General features: G+C 37.3%; 3 protein-coding genes across 4 annotated transcripts; 1 reads left to right on the top strand and 2 right to left on the bottom strand.

Moving 5' to 3' along the window:
• Window positions 1-777: 777 nt before the first annotated feature.
• Window positions 778-8,393, bottom strand: fam210ab (family with sequence similarity 210 member Ab). The gene is made up of 4 exons (XM_027148735.2): window positions 8,022-8,393; window positions 4,794-5,212; window positions 2,873-2,984; window positions 778-2,791 (listed from the first exon to the last, which is right to left on the bottom strand). The coding sequence occupies exons 2-4, from the start codon at window positions 5,180-5,182 to the stop codon at window positions 2,459-2,461; spliced, it is 834 nt and encodes a 277-aa protein (XP_027004536.1). The 5' UTR covers window positions 5,183-5,212; window positions 8,022-8,393; the 3' UTR covers window positions 778-2,458.
• Window positions 8,394-11,818: 3,425 nt separating this feature from the next.
• mc5rb (melanocortin 5b receptor) lies at window positions 11,819-15,313 on the top strand. Its single transcript, XM_027148728.2, has one exon. The coding sequence runs from the start codon at window positions 13,400-13,402 to the stop codon at window positions 14,381-14,383; it is 984 nt and encodes a 327-aa protein (XP_027004529.1). The 5' UTR covers window positions 11,819-13,399; the 3' UTR covers window positions 14,384-15,313.
• Window positions 15,314-15,691: 378 nt separating this feature from the next.
• On the bottom strand, window positions 15,692-18,699 carry mc2r (melanocortin 2 receptor). 2 transcript variants are annotated; one of them, XM_047810752.1, is made up of 2 exons: window positions 18,591-18,699; window positions 15,692-16,789 (listed from the first exon to the last, which is right to left on the bottom strand). In XM_047810752.1, exon 2 carries the CDS (start codon window positions 16,722-16,724, stop codon window positions 15,786-15,788), a length of 939 nt encoding a protein of 312 aa, XP_047666708.1. In that variant the 5' UTR covers window positions 16,725-16,789; window positions 18,591-18,699; the 3' UTR covers window positions 15,692-15,785. The 2 variants fall into 2 exon arrangements, with proteins under 2 accessions (XP_047666708.1, XP_027004530.2); XM_027148729.2 differs by lacking the exon at window positions 18,591-18,699 and adding an exon at window positions 17,441-17,570.
• Between the last annotated feature and the right edge of the window lie 3,479 nt (window positions 18,700-22,178).

Genomic DNA, 22,178 nt, shown 5'->3' with positions numbered 1-22,178 from the left:
TTATTTCTTACTTATTTATTTCACACATTCTGTGTACGTGGTATGTCGGAACAAAGTGGGGAATTTTTTTTTTAATCACGATTACTGCTGGGTGTCCACTGTAACTGTTGAGCATGTCCAAATCAACTGAACTGAAGATGATGTACATAGTGACGGCATTTCATTTCTCCAGTGCTCCTTGCTAGGTAGCCTTGAGAGGTTTGTGGTGTTAAGGCTGTGTAACCCTTAACGTGCGCCGACTGAAACTGATTGCGCCTCGGTTTGTTTTCCTCAAAGCATCAGATGCTTGTACACACCACCGCTAACCGTAGCTTTTCAGCATTATTGGTCAATACTGGACTGCTTCCGTCATGGACTTTGTATCATTTTAGTTTTTATTTACAAAACTTGTACCCCAGCGTTTTGTGTGTGTACGCATAAGTGTGTACTTGTATTTCTGCATACACGTACATACATATGTTTATATACACGTTAAATATGTGTATTTTGCCTCTTTTTATTTAAGCAATTGTGATGTACTAGGTTCTAGGCCTAAGGTCTGTTATTGCAATACTTTTTCAGAAAAAAAAAAGTTCAAAATAGTCAAAAAAACCGTTGCTCTAAATGCTGTTGTAGTCAAAGATTTTATGCTTGTACTGCTGTGGTCAAACTACAGCTAAACCATTAAAATGTAAGAAAATAAATAAAATTCAGCTGTGTCCTTCCTTTCATTGCCTTTAACAATCAAGAAACAGTCTGTACATACTCACAACCACTGAATTCTACTCTTGACACGGATGAACAAAAGGTGTTTATTACAAGACTGGTTAGTCATTCTTCCCAAAACACAGTGCTCAATCATAAAATAGTGAAAATCTTGATTCATTATACAGATAAAATCAAACACACACTTATGGCTTTAGATGATTCCCTTGTACTTGCTTCACCTGCATTAATACACACAACTTCTAATACAAACATTACAGCTTTTTATGAATCATTAAATATCTTGATTTGCTCTGAGCAGAAATAAATGCACACATTTCTAACACCTTTTGCAGAATGATTATTGCTATTTCAAGCTGGAATTGTGCCATCATAATATATTTGATAAAGTGAGACCCTTTTCACGTAAAGAGCACCCATCTTCGTTTTGTTAATTTTTTTGAGCCGTAAATGTACGTTCTATAAAATACGGCCTGCACACAAGCAGAGGTGTTTCCTACTATATGGAGAAGTTGACATGTGCCATGCAGCATGTACAGAGGAAGAAAAGTGCTGAATGTAATGAAGGGTTTGTTTGCGTTCATTGAACTTGATCATTTGTAGGAATATTACACTGAAATCTCTGTCAAAAACATGGTGGCACCATTTCCCAATTATTCTTGCCATTTCGTGGTGTTTAAGTTTTGGCACTTGGCTAAACAAGTGCTTTAAACCTCACTCCCCCATTGTATTTTACTGTAGTCCCAGTCTAGGTCAATTTTCATTCCCAAACCCACTGCACTACTCATACACTCCCCTGCTCAGTTAGAGTCTGCCTGACCTCGGAGTTTAAGTCTACATAAGTGTCAGTGTCTACTTGGTGTTTCTGCTAGTGATTACAACTCAGTTTGTGTCAAATATCTACACAATCAAAAAAAAAGCAGCATCGTACTTTTTATCTCTTTTAATACCCCTAGGATATATCAAGGGAAAAGGTACGTGTGTGGTTTACTTTCAATCTGCCTATAAGTATAAAATTATGTTGTCTAAAAAGGTCCAATTTTGTTCCTGAACATTTTTGGATATTATATTTATGTGAAAAATCCATCCATCTATTCATTACACTGCTTATCCTACTGGGCCAAGGGGCACCTGTAGCCTACCCCTGGAGACACGGGGCATAAGGCAGGGTGTGTATGATACCCTGGACAGGATGGCTGCCTATCACAGGACACAACTGCACACATACATTTTAGATACCAATCAGCCTACACTGTATGTCTTTGGACCGGGGAAGGAAACCGGAGTACACAGAGGAAACCCCTCTGGCACAGGGAGAGCATGCAAACTACACACATAGCAGAGGCAGGAATCGAACCCCCAAACTGCGAATGAGTGAATGTTCTCTTTGGTTGGTTAAAAAAATGGAGGTGCTGCTTAATAAATGCGCAGACCTTTTCCTCACTGTTTTTGTGCCAATATTCCATTTTTCATTCTGCTTGTTAGGATTTTCATGTAGGTGTGCTTTTTCTGATTAACCTATTTTCTCTGTCCAGTTATGAACATAAGCACAGTGGCAGCAATCACCCTTATTTAGTTACATGTTCAAGTTTCTAGATTTCATTAATTAATGATAAAAACAAATGAGGATTCAGGTCCTTTAGATCGAATCAATTTGTGTTAGGGCAGGAAGTTTGAGATACACATAACACATTTATACAGTTTAGAAATTACTGTAGAATTTTACAACCCTGCCATATTCAGCGTTTTTCTGTTAATCCGTTTTCTTCCGTAAAGAAACTGTGTCTTTGGTCTCCTGCAGTTTCTCAGCCAGCTTGTCTTTTGTCTCCTCCATTTTTTCAGCAAGACGCTCTTTAGTCTCTTCCATGCGTTCTGACAGGAGCTCTTTAGTTTCCTCCATTTTCTCTGAAAATCGTTCTTTTGTCTCCTCCATCTTCTCAGAGAGTTTCTCTCTGGTCTCTTCCATTTTATCCTGTAGATACTCTGTGACTGGAGGAGGTGTGGAGAAATAACCGTGTTTGCGGAGATACTGCACTGTGAGAGACGTGCCACCCATCGTCACCGTGTACCTGGCTGGCGTAGCAAGCTGTTCAGGACATTAAACTATTAGTAAAAATTTTACAGTTGCCGTGCTGCATATTGTGTATTAAATTAGTGCGATTGATACCTTATACATTGCATAGGCTGTTAGGGCATATCCACCCTGAGAGTCTCGCAGAATTCCCACCAGCCTGTCCGGTAAGCCAATGTACTCCAGAAACGGCACCAAGTTCACGCCTCTGGCAACAACAACAACAACAACAAAAAAAAAAAACAGCAATGTAGAAATGTTTAGTAAAGATAACTTTTTGAAGAGGAATGGTCATTTAAAGTGGAATTATAATTATAGTGGAGTTTATAATGACATGCTGATAACAGTATGTCCTGAATTTTTACTCCAGATGAGAGGGAAATGTCTGAATGAGAAATGCTGAGACCCTTTTATCCAGGAAAAGAGCTTTAAAACTGGCCTTTAAACCCAGCACATAATTACCACGGTACATTTTCCTTAATAAAAACTTGTTTTCTGAACCAAAAAAGTTGCATTCAAAGGGTTTAAGATGTTTCATCACATTTTTTAAATAGAAAACAATTACAATTGGAAAAGTAGCATTGCCAGAGCTACTATCTTATTATCTGATATACGAATATCTGAATGTGGAGGAAAAAACTGCATTACTACAATATCACTCGCTGAATCTAATCATACACTTCTGATTAAATGAGATAAAACAAGTCAGTGTGAGCTGCAATAGAGCTGGTCTCTAAGGCCCCGTTCACACTGCAGGTAAAAGTGGCCCAAATCTGATTTTTTTTGGGGTCAAGTGACCAGGTCAGACTTCTTCAGGAGTAGTGTGAACACTCAAATCTGGCCCAGATCTGATTTTTTCAAATCAGATCTGGGCCACTTCCATATGTGGTCCTGAATCAGACCCAAAACTGATTTTTTTTCCAATGTGGCCGCAGTGTGAACAGCCAAGGCGGACTTGATGCGACTTTTATATCAATCTACATCGACATTCGTCACAATTAAGCGCCGGCGAAGACTTTTTTTTGCGTAACACACACACGTTACCAGTCGCCGCGTTTGTGTCACGTTTTCGCCGGCGGAAACGTGACTGGTAACGTGTGTGTTAAGAGTGTTACATAAAGTGGTTACGTGAACCAGCTCATAATGTTTGCATTGAATACATCACATTATAGCATTACATGATATGTTTGCTTGCACCAGATGATACAATACTTCCTCCATAACCTCGCCTTTTTAGTGCAACGGCGTGCTGCGTGTGACGTCATTGTTATTGTTCGTTTGAGCATGCGGGTCAGTTCGAAACAGCAAACTGTTCACACTGGTATCTGATATAGGCCACATTTTAAAAGGTAATGTGAACAGCCAAACAAAAAAATCAGATCTGAGAAAAATATCCGAATTGAGCATTAAGACTTGCAGTGTGAACGTGGTGTAAGTTGATAGCTTTGGACTGCAGAACATGGACAGCATAGCTAATGAAGCGGAGGGAGATACTTTTCTGATAACAGCATGGCCCAAAGTGCTTTATTCCTCTTATACCACAGCACTAACTATTCAAAAAACCTGCTTCTTATCTCATTTATAATTCACAGCTACATTTAATGTGGTGAAGCTTCCACAAAACAAGTTCATTCCTGTTTTCACGTGTAATGCATTGTGTGTGTGTGTGTGTGTGTGTGTGTGTGTGTGTGTGTGTGTGTGTGTGTGTGTGTGTGTGTATATATTTATTTCTATCTTTCAACAGTTTTTTTTTCCTCACTCCTTTGGAAGTAGCAAGACAGAATTATACATATGGATCTTGCTGCTTAAACATGAATAAAGATCCCCTCACACAAAATCTTTAAAAGTAAATCTTTTATGTAATGAGTCACCAATACAAGTCATTGGGGGGGGTTTAAACTTTTGGTAAGTTGACATATTAGCTATAGAGAAGGAATAGCAATATAGAATAGCAAGTGTAAACATTAAACCCCCAAAAAACCTGACTGAACATTTTAGAGAATTGACATGCACTTACTTCATGGCTGCATAATAAAAGGTCCCAAGCCACACAGTGGAAGTGACAAGATGAACCGGCACCATCACTTTGCCATACTGTTTAAAAGTCTTCTTAAACCTCTGATAGAGGCCAATGGACTTGTCCTGCAGTGGATCAAGGTCTCCGGTGCCCTGTGGTGGGGCTACTGTCTCTCCCTGGCTTCTCTCCTGTCTCTGTGCAGCTGTTTGAACCTCAGGACGTGTCCTGTGGGACTCTGAGTTTCTGGTGATGCAGGAGGAGCTGAAGCAGCGTACAGTAAAGCGATTTATATGAAGGATATGTGTGCCAACACTCAGGTCCCTCATATTAAGGTTCTGGAACACAGAGTGCAGCGAGACAGCTGCAGGACACAGCACACGCTGCATCATCTCTTCCTCAATGTCCTAACCTCTTACAGCCTAGAGTGAAGACAACAAAGCTTCAGTACAACATTTCTACTCCTTCACCTAATGTGTGCTTCATGTATAAAAATGAATAAACAGTATGAATGAGGTCGAGGTGTGTCAAGGTATGCGTGTTTGAATTGCTACTAAAACGACTTTAATGTACTTCCACATCAGCGTGGCTGACATGACGTCAGCATCACAAGATCACTAGTTATATTTGGTAGGTTAACAAAACTGATCTGCATTTTTGCAAATCCATCTAAGATTTCAAAGTGACAAAAGAAAATATAATATATAAATACATATTTATATTTAAAAAAAAACATATCACAAAAGGTAAAAGTAAAAATCTATATAAACTTTAAGGCAGTTTTGTCCCTCATTTTCTGTCCTCATATCCTCCACACTTCTAGGAGGGATTTTCACTCTGGGGATTTTCTACTTATTTGGCCACGTATTAGTCAGATGAGGCACTGATGTTGGGCAGAAGTGCAAGTTTGATTCTTTTAGTCCAAAGACATCCTATACAGTTGTGTGCTTCCAAAATTTAAGGCAACTGAAGAAGTACTGAATGTGATGAGCAGGTGTACACATACATTTGGCCGTACAGTAGTGTGTATCTATATTCAAGATTTGTATTAAATCTTTGCACCCTTGATCACAGAATGGTGTCTGGGGGCTTGGGGGACATCGTTAATGGCCTGCTGCATTTCAGATTTGTCATAAAATTGGTTAAGGGCAAATTCAGCATTTGGTTGTGAGCTGAACTACACCACTGTCCCACTGTACACTATCCTTGCCAATTACTGTCTTGAAAATGATTGAATTCATGAATTTCTTCATTTTTGAGAAGTCCTCAGGGTCAATGCTTCCTGAACCATCAACCAAAAAGATGACATCTGCCAACATGTTCTTGCAGGCTATGAAAAGAAAAATGCTAAATAAGCAACATAATCCAGGAAAGCATTTTTTAAATTACCTTTGCTGCAGATTCCTAACACTTCTGTTACATCATAAAGTTATCTGTTGTCCAAACAGGTTAATAGACAGAGGAGGACGTTTCTGATAAATGCCAACTTCACATCATTGACACTGATACTGCATTCATCTGGGTTCTGTGCCATTTTACTTCTAAACACTCAGCTATCTAGGTTATTCCGATGTATTGAAGATACTTTAACTTCACTGCACACATGAATCAGAGGTAGATCATCTACATACTTACATACTACAAATATGTAGTAGCACCAATGATGAGTGCAAAGTAGATGAGAAGCAAAGCAAAATAACTTAGTGCCACAACCCTGTGAGACCTTGTTATTTCAGAAATTTTCCTTGTGGCTCCATTTTTCCTCCGCAAGTTTCCTTTCCTACATGTAGACAGGGTTGCCAGTGGCTCAGTTTTATGCTAAATCTAGATAGTTTTGGATCAAGGTTGCAATAGGAAAAAGCAAGTCATTGGGTTGTCTTTTTTTGGACTACTTTTAAAAACAGTCTGCAGCCACCAATATCTTGTTTTAAATAGCAAATAATTAGAATTAAACATAATAAATCTCTACAAACATACCCAATGACAAAAAAGGGAAACTATATGTGCAGAAAGTGTATTTCTGGTGTACAGAACCAGCCCAACCCAAACGTATATACAGGTAAAACATATAGCAATGTTTAGGAGAGGGAAGATGGGATTATGGAAAGGATAACAGCTGTATCAGGCTATGCTTAAAAAAAGGTGTACTCAAAATAAATGTGTGCATGCTACAGTGACCTTGTTCCCCACACAAAAGCTAAGAAAAAGAGGACAATGTGCAGGTCTTTGTGTGTTGAGTTGGAAATGCATGTTCATGACCAGCAAACAACAGTGCAGAAAGAGCAAATAGGTGTTACAGCAAAAATGGATGTATTAGTTTAGTTAGCTGCTGGTGACAATGGTGAGAGCAGAGCTTAAAAGCAAGTTAGCAATATCACTTCTTTGGAACTGGTGTTGTGCCACAACTATATTGCACAACGCCAATAGTTATACTATACTTGTATCACATCATTACAAACAGTGTCACCTTCTTTTTATTATTTTTTTATTTTTATTTTAAATAAATAAAGATTTAGCATATTGTTTGTTTAATTGCAGGTGAAAACAGGTGACAAAACAGGACAATCAAGTGTTGAGAGAAACATGCTAGCTGATCCACTTTCACTTGTACTTTGGACAAATTCTTACCACTTAAATGCTAGTACCTGAAGGCTTATGTGTATTAGGTGTTTTAGAGGAAAAAACAAAATGACATTTTAAAAGTCCTTTCAGTCTGTAGCCTTCACCTTCAGACAGGGGGCGTGGCTTCACACACAGTAAACAGCATGGTCCAAATAAACAAGCTGTAGAGTCGTGAGATAGAGACACAGCTCTGTTCTCATCTGACATGGATTATTATGATGTTCCTGTGTAACTACGTACATTTGAGGCCTAACATACATCCATAACAATTCAATGTGTCGTGTGATTTATTACTTCAGAGTTTCATCTCAACAAGTCAACAGACTAAAATTAGAGTTTAGCTCAGAATAATATATTTGGATGAGCGCACACACACGATATAGAGTACAGTCAGGACAGAGGACAGGCCACACACACACACACACACACACACACACACACACACACACACACACACACACACACACACACACACACACCTACATTACTGTGCAGTTAAATATAGCTTAGCTAACTGGCTAACAAGCTAACTAGCTGGCTAACAAAAGCAAGCTAAGGTTGAAATTTCGTAAAAAGGAAGGTCATGTAGAAATGTGAGGTGAAGCTTACATTGAGCTCGTGTTGACTCGGAGTTAATAACGTGTCTTCAAGAGGACGAGCCACGCCATGTTTCTATCTCTGCCGTGCATGCACACACTGTCCACACTGCTGCACATGGACTGCTTCACCCGCGCAAAGCATCATGGGAAATGAAGTCTCTCGCTGTTAGCGCGTGTTGTTTACATATTTTAACTCGGATTATTTTTTACACCTTTAACGCTAAAATTTTATATTTCTCATCTTAGTATGATATAACAGGTATGAGTTTTCTACACAGAAGCCCTGTGTATGTCATTATTTTAGCTTAATATCTATTTCAATTTCAGTTGAACTCGTAAGATATTTTGTCATTTCGTCTTAACTCGAGATCTGTCCTTATCTTTTAACATGTAGTTACTATCAACAGGACTCTTGTTTATCGAATATTAGTTTAGCATATCCCTTATACTGGTTTACAAACAGCAAATAAGCAACATGTTGCTTTAGTAGATACAAAAATAAAGCATACACTCACTTGTCACTTTATCAGAATCAGAATCAGGTTTATTGGCCAAGTGTGTTGATGTTGACACACACAAGGAATTGGTTCCAGCTGTTGGTGACTCTCAAAAGTACAGATATAAATAACACTATACATTTAGCTTGGACTATACAAGAAAAAAACAGAAAAGCCAAGACAACACAGACAAGACAAAACAGACTATATGAGACAATACAAACAAGACAAAATAGACTACGAGATAATACAGACAAGATGAGACAAAACAGACTATACGAGACAATCAAGACAAAAAATAGACAAGACAAACAGACTATACGAGACAAAACAGACTACAAGACAAAAACAGACAAGAAAAGACCGACAAGATATGACAAAACACTATACAAAACAAAACAGACTATTTGAGACAAAACAGACTACATGAGACGTAACAGACAATGAGACAATACAGACAGTATGAGTATTAAATAGGAATACAGAAAATATGACAGATCAGTAATGTACATAAAGTGTTAGAGTGCATGGTAGTGCAAATAACAGTATTGTGCGTTAGTTTTGATAAAGAGTTTACTTTAGAACTTTTGTACAATATATAGCAGCAATAGTGTGTGTAACACATTTTAGGAAAGGCTTTACACCTGCTGGTTTATGCAGTTCTTAACTAATCAGCTAATCATGTGGATGCAGTGCAATAAAGTCATGCAGCTACAGGTCAAAAGTTTCAGTTAATGTTTACATCAAGCATAAGAAGGAAGAAGTCTCTCTGTGACTTTAACAGTGGGGCCTGGTTTGAGCATTTCAGAAATTGCTGATCTGGTATTTTCACACACAACAATGTTTTGTGCATGCTGAGTTGCCTTTCTGCTAACCATGGCTGTAATGAATTAATATTTGAGTTAATTAATCTTACCTGTCAGCTCAAACCAGTCTGGCCGTTTTCTCTGACTTCATGTCAACAAGGTGTGTCCACCCACAGAACTGTCTCTCACTATGCTTTTGAAAAGTGAGTGAAAATCCCAGATCTTTAGTTTCTGAAATTCTTAAACCAGCTCATCTGGTACCAACAACAATACCATGGTTAACGTTAAAGGTTTTTACAGACTTTTATGGACATATCTGTGTATAATATAGTGATGGAGACATGTCTTTGGTGACAGTTGCATATGTAAATTAATAGGATTGAATGGCAAGTATTACATTTAACTGCCTGTTTGTGAAAGACAAAATAAAACCATTCTTTTAATCATTATGTTTTCAAAATTATTTATTAGTATCTCAAACTAATGAGGATTTTCCCTGATCTAAAAAGCTACTTCATCTAAGAAAGGGCTGTTAGTAAGCTGAATAGTTAAATCAGGTGTGTTAGGAGCAGGAGAAACACTAAAATTTGCAGGATAGGAGTACTTCACGCCTAGGCTTGGGAACCTATCAAGCTCTATTGTTATCTCCCATTACCTTGCATGTGACATTATTCTGGCCTGTTCAGTTATTCTCTTTAAAACACCTGCAGGATGGCCACTCCCTGTACACACAATTTATTGCACAGCTAAATTAGCTAAATCTTATTTGAAATTCCCAAAACGATGCCTCAGTCTTGCATTGCAACCTTTAATTTGCAAACACTCACTCACTCACTCACTCATTTTCTACCGCTTATCCGAACTACCTCGGGTCACGGGGAGCCTGTGCCTATCTCAGGTGTCATCAGGCATCAAGGCAGGTTACACCCTGGACGGAGTGCAAACCCATCACAGGGCACACACACTCTCTCATTAATTTGCAAACAAATTAATTTTATTTCTTATAGGACTCAAGTTAATATGAGTGGCATAACAGAATGTCACAATCATCAAACAAAACAACAAAAAAGAAAAGAAGGAAATAATACTTATTGCATACATTTAGTTCTTAATATCATGTATTGACCCCTTTAGCATCAATGATGGCATGCAGTCAATTCTCTCAGGTGGTAGAGCTGCCTATTCTTCTTGGCAAAATGCCCCAGTTCATGTACATTTTTTGATTGTATGGCACAAACTGCACGTTTGAGATTTCCTCAAATTGTCTCAGTGAAATTGAGGTCAGGAGACTATGATGGCCTCCAGAACCTTCACACTTTTTTGGCTGTAGCCATTGCAGGGTCAACCTTGCCTTCTGCTTTAGATCATTGTCATGCTGGAACATCTGAGAGTGTCCCATGTGCAGCTTTCTTGCTGTAGAATGCAATTCAAAGTCTGCCACTATCTTCTGATAACATGCTGCATTCATCTTGCTGTCAATCTTTACTAACTTCATTGTGCCACTGGAGCTCATACAGCCACAAAACATAAGGGAACCACCACCATGCTTTACAGTGGGAATGGTCTACTTTTCATCATAGGCCTTGTTGATTCCTCTCCAAACATTTAAAAAGGAGTCAAACAACTATGTGATAATTAATGACTTCATGTGACCACTATCCTTAAATAAGAAAAAAAAAAAAATTGCATTATCAGTCACATTTTCAAAATAAATGGCAATGTCTTTCAGGGTATGCAAACTTTTGAGTATAACTGCATTTACTTGCAACATTATTGCATAAAGCTGAATTCATGTCCTGTTTTGTAATCTTCCAGCATCTTTTTGCTTTTAGCCTCTAGCATTTGATGTCAGTTTATAGTATTATTCTTGTGAATAGTACAGCTATACTTGACTTAAACAGGTGATTTAGATATGCAGTGCATGTCTATAATATGTGTAAATGGGAGGAAGAGGCATTCAGACTAGCAATATATTTAAATAAAAATATGTTAGTCAGTGTTTAACATATTACTAGACAAAGTGTATTTTGTCTATGCTATGCTATTTCGTAGTTACTGTACTGTAGTTATAATGATAAGTAATGACATTAGATTCAGCAACAAATCCTGGGATTTTAAAAGTGATAAGTATAAATGTATTCTTGTTGCTTTTCATGTAAATTCTGTAATACTTGTATCTTATTAAAAAATACTAATAAATAAAAAAAAATTAGGAATGCAAGAACAAAGCTAGTGTGGTATTTGAGGAGGAGGAGCAGCTTCATGTAGACGAGAGAGAGAGAGAGAGAGTAAGTACATGCTGAACTCAAGACTACTTCATTTTTCGTCTGATGCACAGACTGCTGAAGATGCAACGTGTGCAAGCTGTGGGGATCCTATAGCTAATGACTGCAAGGTGAGACTTAAGGTTCTTTGTCTGTTTTATCTTGTGTAAAATGAAAGCTACAAGGTTTCGATAGCTTTCTATTCTTTTTGTAAAAATGGAGCTTCCAGAGTTTCATTAGCGTACACTTGTGTAACAGGTGCATTTACAGCATGAGGTCGGAGATATACTGTGCAACGATCAATGAAGCCCAGTCTATAACCCAGTAATTGTTACATTATTTAGTGGAGCAGAAAGGCAGAAAAATGTTTGTGTTTAATTCAAAAGGAAACAGGCATAGAGCTGGAATCAGGCTCCCAGCAGGCAGGGAATTAGTATGGCTTGATATTGGGATTCTGGATGAGTCACAGGTGGTAGAGCTGAAACATAATGGAAGAACTTAGGATGGCTTTTTTCATCGCAGTGAACTAAGCAAATTGCTTCACTTGGACTTCATTATGTAAAGTTGATCTTTTGTTTGATTGACATGTTGGACTGCCTCACTGCACCGAGGTTAAAACGACAAATGATAACATGGCACAATCTTAGGATTTAATGATTCACCTTTTCACACTGTTATAATTAATGACTGTTTTCTCAATCATACAGGAAATTATAAGGAACCAGAAGACAGTTATCATTCACACATTACTATTACACACTGTGTAGCCCCACATATCCAAACCTGTGTGATTTCTGTGATAGTGATTGTGGGTTTTTGGTGTTTCATGATAATAAAAGCTGACATATGTTTAGAAACCACTTTGTCTGTCACAGTGTGCCTAATGTGGAAGAAGTATCCTGCTATTTCTTGATGTCTTTTATTGATTTCATGCTTTATTAATACACAAAACACAAATAACAATAACAATAATACACAAAACAATAACAATAATACACAAAACCCTCAGAATAATAACAAACACACCAATCGTGTTTCAAGAGCAGTAAAATTTATTTTTATGTCAATAACTATGTATGAAACAATGCCTGTCTTTGTGGAATTTCATTACAGCGTTTTCCTCTTTACATTTGTGTGTCAACTTCAAAATAATCTAGTCTGTGTACAATGGTGACTATTTCTAGCTGATTAAACATGAAAACAGACACATATGTCCACATTATTAGGGACATGTGTAGACCTGCACATACAGTTACCCTCTCAGCTAATAGGCTTTGGCAAAGACCAGGTGATTTTTATTCTAATCATCAGCTGTGTTTTGGTGAGTCTGTGCTCATGAAAGTCTTAGATCCTGCTTTCAGGTGTTTTTCACACCATTCTGTGTAAACTCTAGATATTGATTTGTATGAAAATCTCAAGAGATCAACAGTTTCTCAAACCATTCCATGTGGTAAACACACCCATGCCACAATCATACCTTTTTTTTCATTCTGATATTTGACTGAAACATTGACTGAAACTCTTTGATTTTTGTATCTGTGGCACATGGTTGGCTGGAGCTGTGAGGCAGCAATGCTTCCAGCTGTGCCAAGTAAAAAAAAAAAAAAAAAGACGGGCACTGGAGCTAGTGCAATTTTCTTTTTTTAAACCATTGATATTGCAGATAATAGCAACAATTCTTATCTCATTTTTGATAATGTCTTTTTCTTCTTTTTCTTTCTTCCTACAGATGAACAAGAATCTGGCATGATGAGTCTATTCACTGACAGACACTCACTTTAAAGTTCTTCTTTTTGGCAGTGAAAGAACCTCAGCCAAAAAATGAATACATTACCGTGGCCTTCAGTAATTCCAAACAACACTTTCACACCCATCAAACACAGTGAGGAGTCCAATAAGTCAACAGGACTTTCAGGAAACTGTGAGCAGGTCCACATTGCCCCTGAGTTTTTCCTCACTTTGGGTTTGCTAAGTCTGTTGGAGAACATATTTGTTATTGTTGCCATAGCCAAGAACAAAAACCTTCACTCTCCTATGTACTTTTTCATCTGTAGTCTGGCTTTGGCAGATATGTTAGTAAGCGCTTCCAATGCATGGGAGACTATAGTGATCCATCTCCTGGCTAATAGGAGGTTAGTTGTAGAAGATCACTTTATTCGTCAGATTGATAACATGTTCGATTCTCTCATTTGCATTTCTGTGGTGGCTTCCATGTGCAGTCTGTTAGCCATTGCTGTGGACCGCTACATCTCTATATTTTATGCTCTCCGTTATCACAGCATCATGACTGTAAAGCGAGCATGTATGATCATTAGTGGCATCTGGAGCTTCTGCACTGGCTGTGGGATTGTCTTCATTGTTTACTCTGACACAACACCAGTGGTGGTTTGTCTGGTTGCTATGTTCTTGGCCATGCTGCTCTTAATGGCATCTCTCTACAGCCACATGTTCATGCTGGCTCGATCCCACGTAAGACGCATGGCATCTCTGGCCGGTTCCAATGCCTCCATCCAGCAACGGGCCAGCTTGAAAGGAGCCCTCACTCTTACCATTCTTCTGGGTATCTTCATCGTGTGTTGGGTGCCGTTCTTTCTCCACCTCATCCTTATGATCTCCTGCCCAAAGAACCTGTACTGCATTTGCTTCATGTCCCACTTCAACATGTACCTGATTCTTATCATGTGCAACTCTGTGATCGATCCTCTGATCTATGCGTTGAGGAGCCAGGAGATGAGGCAAACATTCAAGGAGATCATCTGCTGCTACAACCTGCGCAGCATCTGTAGCTTGTCCAGTAAATACTGAATAGAAGCTTCAACTTTGCATCCATCATCATGTAGCACAGAGAAAAGTACAGATATAAAAGAAAACAGGACTGCACAACATTTATCACATACTTAGCGGTCTTTGGAAGTCTTTAGAAAAATGCCTTAGAACTCTAAGGCCTACCATTGATTTTATATTGATTTTGGTATTTTAAAATGGCGGTAGAGACTTTTTTCTCTCTCTCACACACACACACACACACACACACACACACACACACACACACACACACACACACACACACACACACACACACACACACACACACACTGAGTCCTGACTTTTCCTCTGGATTACCTCTTTGCTTGCTTTGCCATGTATGAGTGTGTACCTGCATCCTGTCGGCTGTGATACGTCAGATGTAGTTTCTTAGAATTTGGGAGCAAACAGCATATTATTTGAGGTAGAAGATATTTTTATTTTATGATGCTTTCTTGTAATTAATTTTAGTAAATTTAAAGGTTTAGAATTTCATATTTTTATCCTGACTGGAGAAAGTGTACTTCAGCTCTTAATGAGAATTGAGAAATTATTCTTTTACTTGAGTTAAAGATTTTGTTACTTCCCCCCATTGGAGTGAACTACATTTTCCCCTAAAGTCACTTTATTTTGTTTTTCTTGTGTTTTCCCCCTCCAGTGGTATCTGTAAAACATACAGCAAAATAAATGTATTTAATTATTTTCTGATACACTTTTTCATGTGCTTGAGCCATTTTGTTTTTACCCGCATTGTTGTGTAAGTCCAGTTCTGTGGTAACTGCTGCAATAGTTGTGTGATGTATGTAGTGAAATTTTGTGAGTGTTTCTGCATAGTGTTGTGTATGGTGAATGTACAGCACATGGTGCTGATGTCTAATTGTGGACAAAAGTGTTACATTTGTGAATTTGCTGTCACTCAGACAAAGCCTTCAAGAATTTATTGTAATTAATGAAACATCCATAAAAGTTTCTTTTATATACCATTTCTTTATTATAATTATAATTACTAAATAAATACATTATAATTGTTCGATAATGTAGTATATTTGTTAGACGTTATACTGTCATTTGTGGCCATATTACATTAATGAGAAATCCAATATTAATTCAAAAAGAATTGCAATATAATATATGACCATTCTTTAAAATGACTCAGTTATTATCTAAGTATACAGATCAGGAAGACAATTCATGTGTGTTAATCATACAGTATATACATAAGGAAAGGTTGATCAGTAACAAAGAGTTTACAAAGATTTACAACTTGCATTTATTTGATAAATGAGGAATATGTCAAGGTGAAAATGTGAATAGGTGACCAGGAGATTTTAAATAAATGTTGTAACCGGAGTTCTGTCTGCCTCCTTTATTTTTTGATTTATAAGGAACACTTATGGTTTAGTCATGCAAATGATATTACAAATTCACATGTGCCATGGACATAATTCTGAGCTTCCGTTAAGCAGGAGAACATTTTCCGGAAGGTGTTTCGTAGCTCAGCGCTCCTGAAGGCATAAATAGCTGGATCAATAACTGCATGACTTATCAGCAGCACCACATGCAGCTGGAAGAGAGACCGATAACACTCACAGTATGGGTTTTTGGGGCATACCATAATAATCAGGAGGTGGAGGAAGAAAGGAGCACAGCAGACCACAAACACACCAAAAAGAATGGTAAGTGTGAGTGCCCCTCTCAGGCCACGCTTCCTGCGGTGCCCAGCGGCTCCTGGCATTGATGCGATCCTGCCTGCATGATACTGCGCCAGCAAAAACATATGCACATAGAGTAGGAGGGTAAGGAACAGAGCTGCTAAGAAGAGCACAATGAAGAAGATCATCACCACTGTAGTTTCAAAGAACGTGATCATGAGAGCACCACTGAAACCACACAGGGCCCAGATTGTGATCAGGATGGACACCGTGCGCTGCATAGTCATGAGCGTGTGGTACTGTAACGTGTGGAATATAGTAATGTAGCGATCCACAGCGATTGCCAGGAAACTAAAGATGGAGCCTTGAAATGACATGCAGAGCAGAGTGTCCATCACATTGTCTATCCTGAGCTCAGATGGTCCCTGAGAGTTCAGATGGCCAGCGTCTCTAAAAACCAGCATGATGTTCTCCCAGGTTTTGGAGAGGCTGGAGATGGTGTTAAAAGCCGCCAGGCTGCAGATGAAGCAGTACATGGGAGAGTGCAGGTTTTTATTACGAATCACTGCTACCACAACCAGAAGGTTTTCACTCAGGCTTACAACACCAATGATGAGGAAGATCTCGATGGGAACCTGAACTTCATGGCAGTCTGTGTGCTCTCTGACCAGAGTAGTATTGTTAATCATGATGACTGGGTTAAAGGGGTTGGTTTGTGATGATTCTCCTTCCTCTGATTAATATCCTCAACACTCTGAAAGAATTAATAACATCATATTTTTATAACATAACATATATATTTTTTATATATTACACTTATTTATTACACTGTTCATTGTACTGTATAGAGTTGTATAATGTACAAGATAACACTTCTTAAGAGAATCACTCTAGTTTTTACATTGAACCTTTTTTCTAAATTACTCAAAGATTAATCTTGTAAGAGAAGAATAACAGAGCAGTATGAACAGCAACTAGACTAACATCAGTCACTAGATACACCACTTGATTATAATCAATCACACTCCTCCATTTAAAACACAGTCCAATTTTTACAATTGATGTATGAAATTATTACAATTACAATAACTATCAAGCATAACATTGAAAGATGGCATGAGCTTTGCTTTAACTTCCAGCTACAGTTAAAACTGTATTGATTAAAGAATACAGGAAAACGAGTCTGCAGTAATTTCTATCTTCTCTGAGTGTTTGCTTTTATAGTTTTATGTTTTTTGTAGTTTGCAGCCAATAATCACACTACAAAATGGTAAAATCAATATAATTGTTCAGTCAATAATCTGTTTATAGCTATATTATAATGGTTCTGAGATGCAGGACGAACGGGCATTTTTATTACTCAGAATCCTTCAAGTGCTCCAGAATAGGAAAATAAACAGCTTACGAATTTCATGTTCCAATATACTTCTTCTTCTTCTTCTTCTTCTTCTTCTTCTTCTTCTTCTTCTTCTTCTTCTTCTTCTTCTTCTTCTTCTTCTTCTTCCTTTTCTTCTTCTTCTTCTTCTTCTTCTTCTTCTTCTTCTTCTTCTTCTTCTTCTTCTTCTTCTTCTTCTTCTTCTTCTTCTTCTTCTTCTTCTTCTTCTTCTTCTGCCTCATGCACAGTGTCAATGAGAGAGTCTCCAGACTGGCTACAACACTGACCAGGATTACTGACGAATGTATGATTTAATGAATGAATTAATGTATTAAAGTGTGCTCAGTCTTCCAAGGTAAGAGCGAGTTGATGTGAAAACCATTTTCAGATAAAAGTCAATGATTTAAAGAAAGAATTCAAGGACGTTAACCACAGTAAAGTGTTGTGATGCTGCACTATGTATGTCGGAAGCAGTGTAAGTATCTAATGAACTTTGCCGAGAATTTGTATCATTTGTATAACTTTACAAAATATTTTAGAAATCTGACATGCCATTGAGTTGTATTTACTGAACTATTCCTTTCAGAAAGAAATAAAACTGATCAAATCAGTTATACACTGAGAAAAATCCTGAAAAATTAACGCACAAGAATAAAGAACTACACACTGTGAGTCCTGACAATCAAAACAGGCACAACATTAATTTTCTACTGTTAATGTGATTAATTAAGAACTTCATTTTCTTAAAAAAAGTAATTATTATTTTATGTATAAAAACTGATACAGAGTTCAAAAATGCCACACGTTTTACTACATCAGTTTAGACAAAGACAGAAGAATTATGCTGTGAGAGAACATTTTACTGACATTTAAGCTTCCCTATTGATCTAGTGCTCTAATCTATATGAGAATCTATTTGTCAGTTGTTGTTAGCTCTCTCAATATACCCTGATTAGTACAACCTACTCAGTCATTATGGCAAAATGTACTCCAAATTATTAAAAAACATTACAGCATTGCATCATCTCTCACAGAAATGTCTATTTAAGTATCTGAATGATATTTTGGAATGAAAACATTAATGCCATCAGCTGAACAATAAATAGTGAAAATGTTTAAAAAGTTACGATGAACTCTATGAAATATGAAATAATAATCATATAAAAGTATTATGACTTACCCTTTTTTGTCTTTTTCTGCACAGTATGATTACTACTAAAGAATTGTAGTGTATGTGATCTATTGCAAGCAATATCACAGTATTAGTCTACACAACTGCAGAAGAGTACTGCATATTTTCTTTGTGGGAATGACTGGAAGGACACTTTCTGTGTTTCTTTGCCCTTGAGTTAAAGCTCTGTACATTCTTTATGTCTGTTTCTTTAACCTCAAATAATAGGCACCACAAGGCCATTTATTTTTTAGACAATATAATAATAATAATGTAAAACTCATTTTTTGTTAATGTGTAAATTCTTCTATACACTGACCCTCCTCACTCATTGTTATAATTTACTATTATCTGGGGAATCTTTCAGTACATTTTAAATATTTTATATTCAAATGTCAATGTTGAAAATTCACTTAAAAAAAGGTTCTCTTTCTTTTTTTCTTTTTTTATTGTGGAATTATCTGGTTGCCATCGAATACTTTGCATTTAATTTAATAACTTTATTAGGCAGACATTACATTCAAATATTCAGGGATGTAGGATAGTAAAACTTAAACCCTGATCTGGTTCTTTAACAGAGGATTTGGAGTGTAACTCAATACCACTAACAGAAGGTAAACAAAACCTTGAAGATTTTCTCCAGTTCATAACATGTCTGAGGTTTATCTACTTTCAATTGTATTATTATTATTATTATTATTATTATTATTATTATTATTATTATTATTATTATTATTATTATTATTATTATTATTATTATTATTATTATTATTATTGCTTGTTCACATCGGTATACTGCAATACCTCTTCTGTCCACTAGAGGTCACCATTAGCACCATTGTATTCCTGTTATAATCATGGATCAGTAGCAGCTGCTATTCATTCCCCAGACCTATAAATACACCACATAGTCATATCTACTCAAACTGCGGAAGTTCTCTCTCTTTTCTAGTGAAGTTAATAGCGAGTATTTTTCCCCTAAACGTGTTAAAACGTTTATACGTGTTGCGTATATTGTGGCTCCATGTGTCCAGTAGAGGGCACTAGTGATTAAAAATTCATTCATTCATTAATTTTCTACCGCTCGGGTCACGGGGAGCCTGTGCCATCTCAGGCGTCATTGGGCATCAAGGCAGGATACACCCTGGACGGAGTGCCAACCCATCGCAGGACACACACACACTCATTCACTCACACACTATGGACAATTTTCCAGAGATGCCAATCAACTTACCATGCATGTCTTTAGACTGGGGGAGGAAACCGGAGTACCCGGAGGAAACCCCTGAGGCACGGAGAGAACGTGCAAACTCCACACACACACAAGGCGGTGGCGGGAATCCAACCCCCAACCCTGGAGATGTGAGGCGTACAGTACGTGCTAACCACTAAGCCTCCGTGCCCCCCGTGATTAAAAATACACAGTGTAATTGCTTTTATATGGCAGCACTAAAAGCCTAAAGAAATACCGTGTGTTTGTTGTGTGTTTTTCAACCTTAGTCTGGATGTGAGAAGACTGACTGAGAAATTTATTGATTTATAGAGGATATCCTTGTCTAGGGCCATGGTGGCTTAGTGGTTAACATGTATTTCTTACCCCTTTGTGGTTGTGGTTGATTCCTGCCTCTGATCTGTGTGAATGCACGTTACATAGATTTTGCATGCTCTTTTCAAATGTGCACAGAAAAACATATGGCTAATCTGCTCCCAGACCTGGGCACCACTGTTGGTACCCTGCTTGTGACAGGGTGATGCAGTTAGCTGTTCATTGAAGATCATAGATAATAAACTGGAAGTGAGATTTTCAAGTTTTCCTAGATGTTTGTGCTTGTGGTTAAATTAAATTATTTGCAGGGGTATTGCACAAAATCTGTCAGATGACCATAGACATGATTAATATTCCAAGTTGTATAAACTGCTCCACTGAGAGCAAAGTCTCTCCCCTCACCAGAAGGCAGCATCCCACTACCATTTCTAGGGAATAATCATGGCCTTGCACTTAGAGGTGCTAATTCAACTATTTAATATGCAGCAGTGAAACCAATAGTGCATGCCAGAGGCCCAGTTTGTATGGAGAACATACAACATCTACATATGATAGACTGGACATTTACTGGACACCTCCTCAACCGTTTATTGATAACCCATTGATGATATCCCATTATGAAAAACATAAATATAACCAGATTTCTGACAAGCAGAATTGAAGACATATCTTCTGTGGTGTCTCCCACCCACTGTAAACCATTTTGATTTAATAAGAATGCAGACACAACTCTTCCTATGCTTAAACAAAGACCAGCTCACACCCAGATACCCTGAACCCAAATATACCCAAATATCAATGCACAGGATCATAGGCTTTCACCAAAAAGCTGGATGAGCATACTCCCATGACCCCTCATGTAAACTGTTTTATAAAATGTCGTTCCAGACAATTATTGTGTATTCTGAGGTTTGTCAGAAGTTAAAAGTGCCATACATCCATTTGTTTATCTAACCATCCATCCCATCTGCATAAAAAATAAACAAATGAAGGAATTACAACTAAAATAAACAATTTAAAGATGTGAAATTTAATTTACTTTACTACAGCATGAGAAGTCCTTAGATTGCCCTCATCACAACATTGAATCTTAGTCAGAACTGATTATATGCTAAGTCTTAACCATTTTGTTTGTCCAGTTACTGTTGTGTGAACTGAGTAGACCTTCTTTATGTGTATAATGCCTGTATATTAAACATTGTGTATTCATCTGTATTTTGCGTCTACAGACCGTAATTAATATAAGCTTTATTTACCAGTGGAACAGCTTGGATGTTTAAACATGCCTGTGCTATTGTTTCCAGGTGTTCAGCACTGAATGAATAGAAGTGTTTGACAAAGTGGCTTTAGATTTCAGGAAAGAGTAACCACAGCTGCTGGCACTGTTTACATTATGCTGATATAAATTCAACCGAACAGGACAGTAGTGACACAATGTATGCTCCTTTAATTTCCATTTGTTTAGCGATTATTCATTTGTAGCTTAACCACATTGTTATCCAGTGGCAAATATGTCTGTAATACACAAATTCTTCACCCTAGCAAAAATGTTATAAAAAAATATTTTGTTGTATTATCTCTAAAAATGTAGTTTATGTCTAATGTTAACATTTAGAAAAGAGAGAGAAAAAAACTTCAATCTCCATAAATGCATGGCTTTAAAAAAATTGAGTAAAATTAAAAAGAAGGATCTCTTTAGGTACTGGTGTAAAAAAAACAAAACAAAACAAAACAAAAAAACAACAACAAAACAACAACAACAAAAAATGTAGGCCTATAAATGATCAAAAAGAGCCAGTACTATGTTGTTGAATGCAAATGAGTAAAATGATTAATCTCTCAAGCAAAAATTTATGTTTTACTAAATGGAGTATTATTGGTCTTACTGTAACGCTTCTGGGTGAATATTGACCCTTTCCATATAAAGTATTGTGCTGCACAGTACACAGCATGGAGTAGTGATGGGCTTGCTTTTGGAAAACCCAACTTTTGTCTATAATATTTTATTCTATTGTTTCAGTGTATGACTCACTTGGCCTCAAATTCTGTTT

The sequence above is a fragment of the Tachysurus fulvidraco genome, chromosome 3 (assembly GCF_022655615.1).
Source record: "Tachysurus fulvidraco isolate hzauxx_2018 chromosome 3, HZAU_PFXX_2.0, whole genome shotgun sequence".
Lineage (NCBI taxonomy): Eukaryota > Metazoa > Chordata > Actinopteri > Siluriformes > Bagridae > Tachysurus > Tachysurus fulvidraco.
The sequence above is the reverse complement of the archived record's forward strand: the minus strand, read 5'-3'. Positions and strand labels throughout refer to the sequence as shown.

Bases quoted from the DNA above. Each gene is read 5' to 3' on its own strand.
- mc5rb (XM_027148728.2), top strand. From the start codon at position 13,400: ATGAATACATTACCGTGGCCTTCAGTAATTCCAAACAACACTTTCACA.
- fam210ab (XM_027148735.2), bottom strand. From the start codon at position 5,182: ATGATGCAGCGTGTGCTGTGTCCTGCAGCTGTCTCGCTGCACTCTGTG. The intron at 2,985-4,793 runs GTAAGTGCATGT...TGTTGTTGCCAG, and splicing joins TTTTATTATGCAGCCATGAA to AGGCGTGAACTTGGTGCCGT. The intron at 2,792-2,872 runs GTATCAATCGCA...TGTCCTGAACAG, and splicing joins CAGCCTATGCAATGTATAAG to CTTGCTACGCCAGCCAGGTA.
- mc2r (XM_047810752.1), bottom strand. From the start codon at position 16,724: ATGATTAACAATACTACTCTGGTCAGAGAGCACACAGACTGCCATGAA.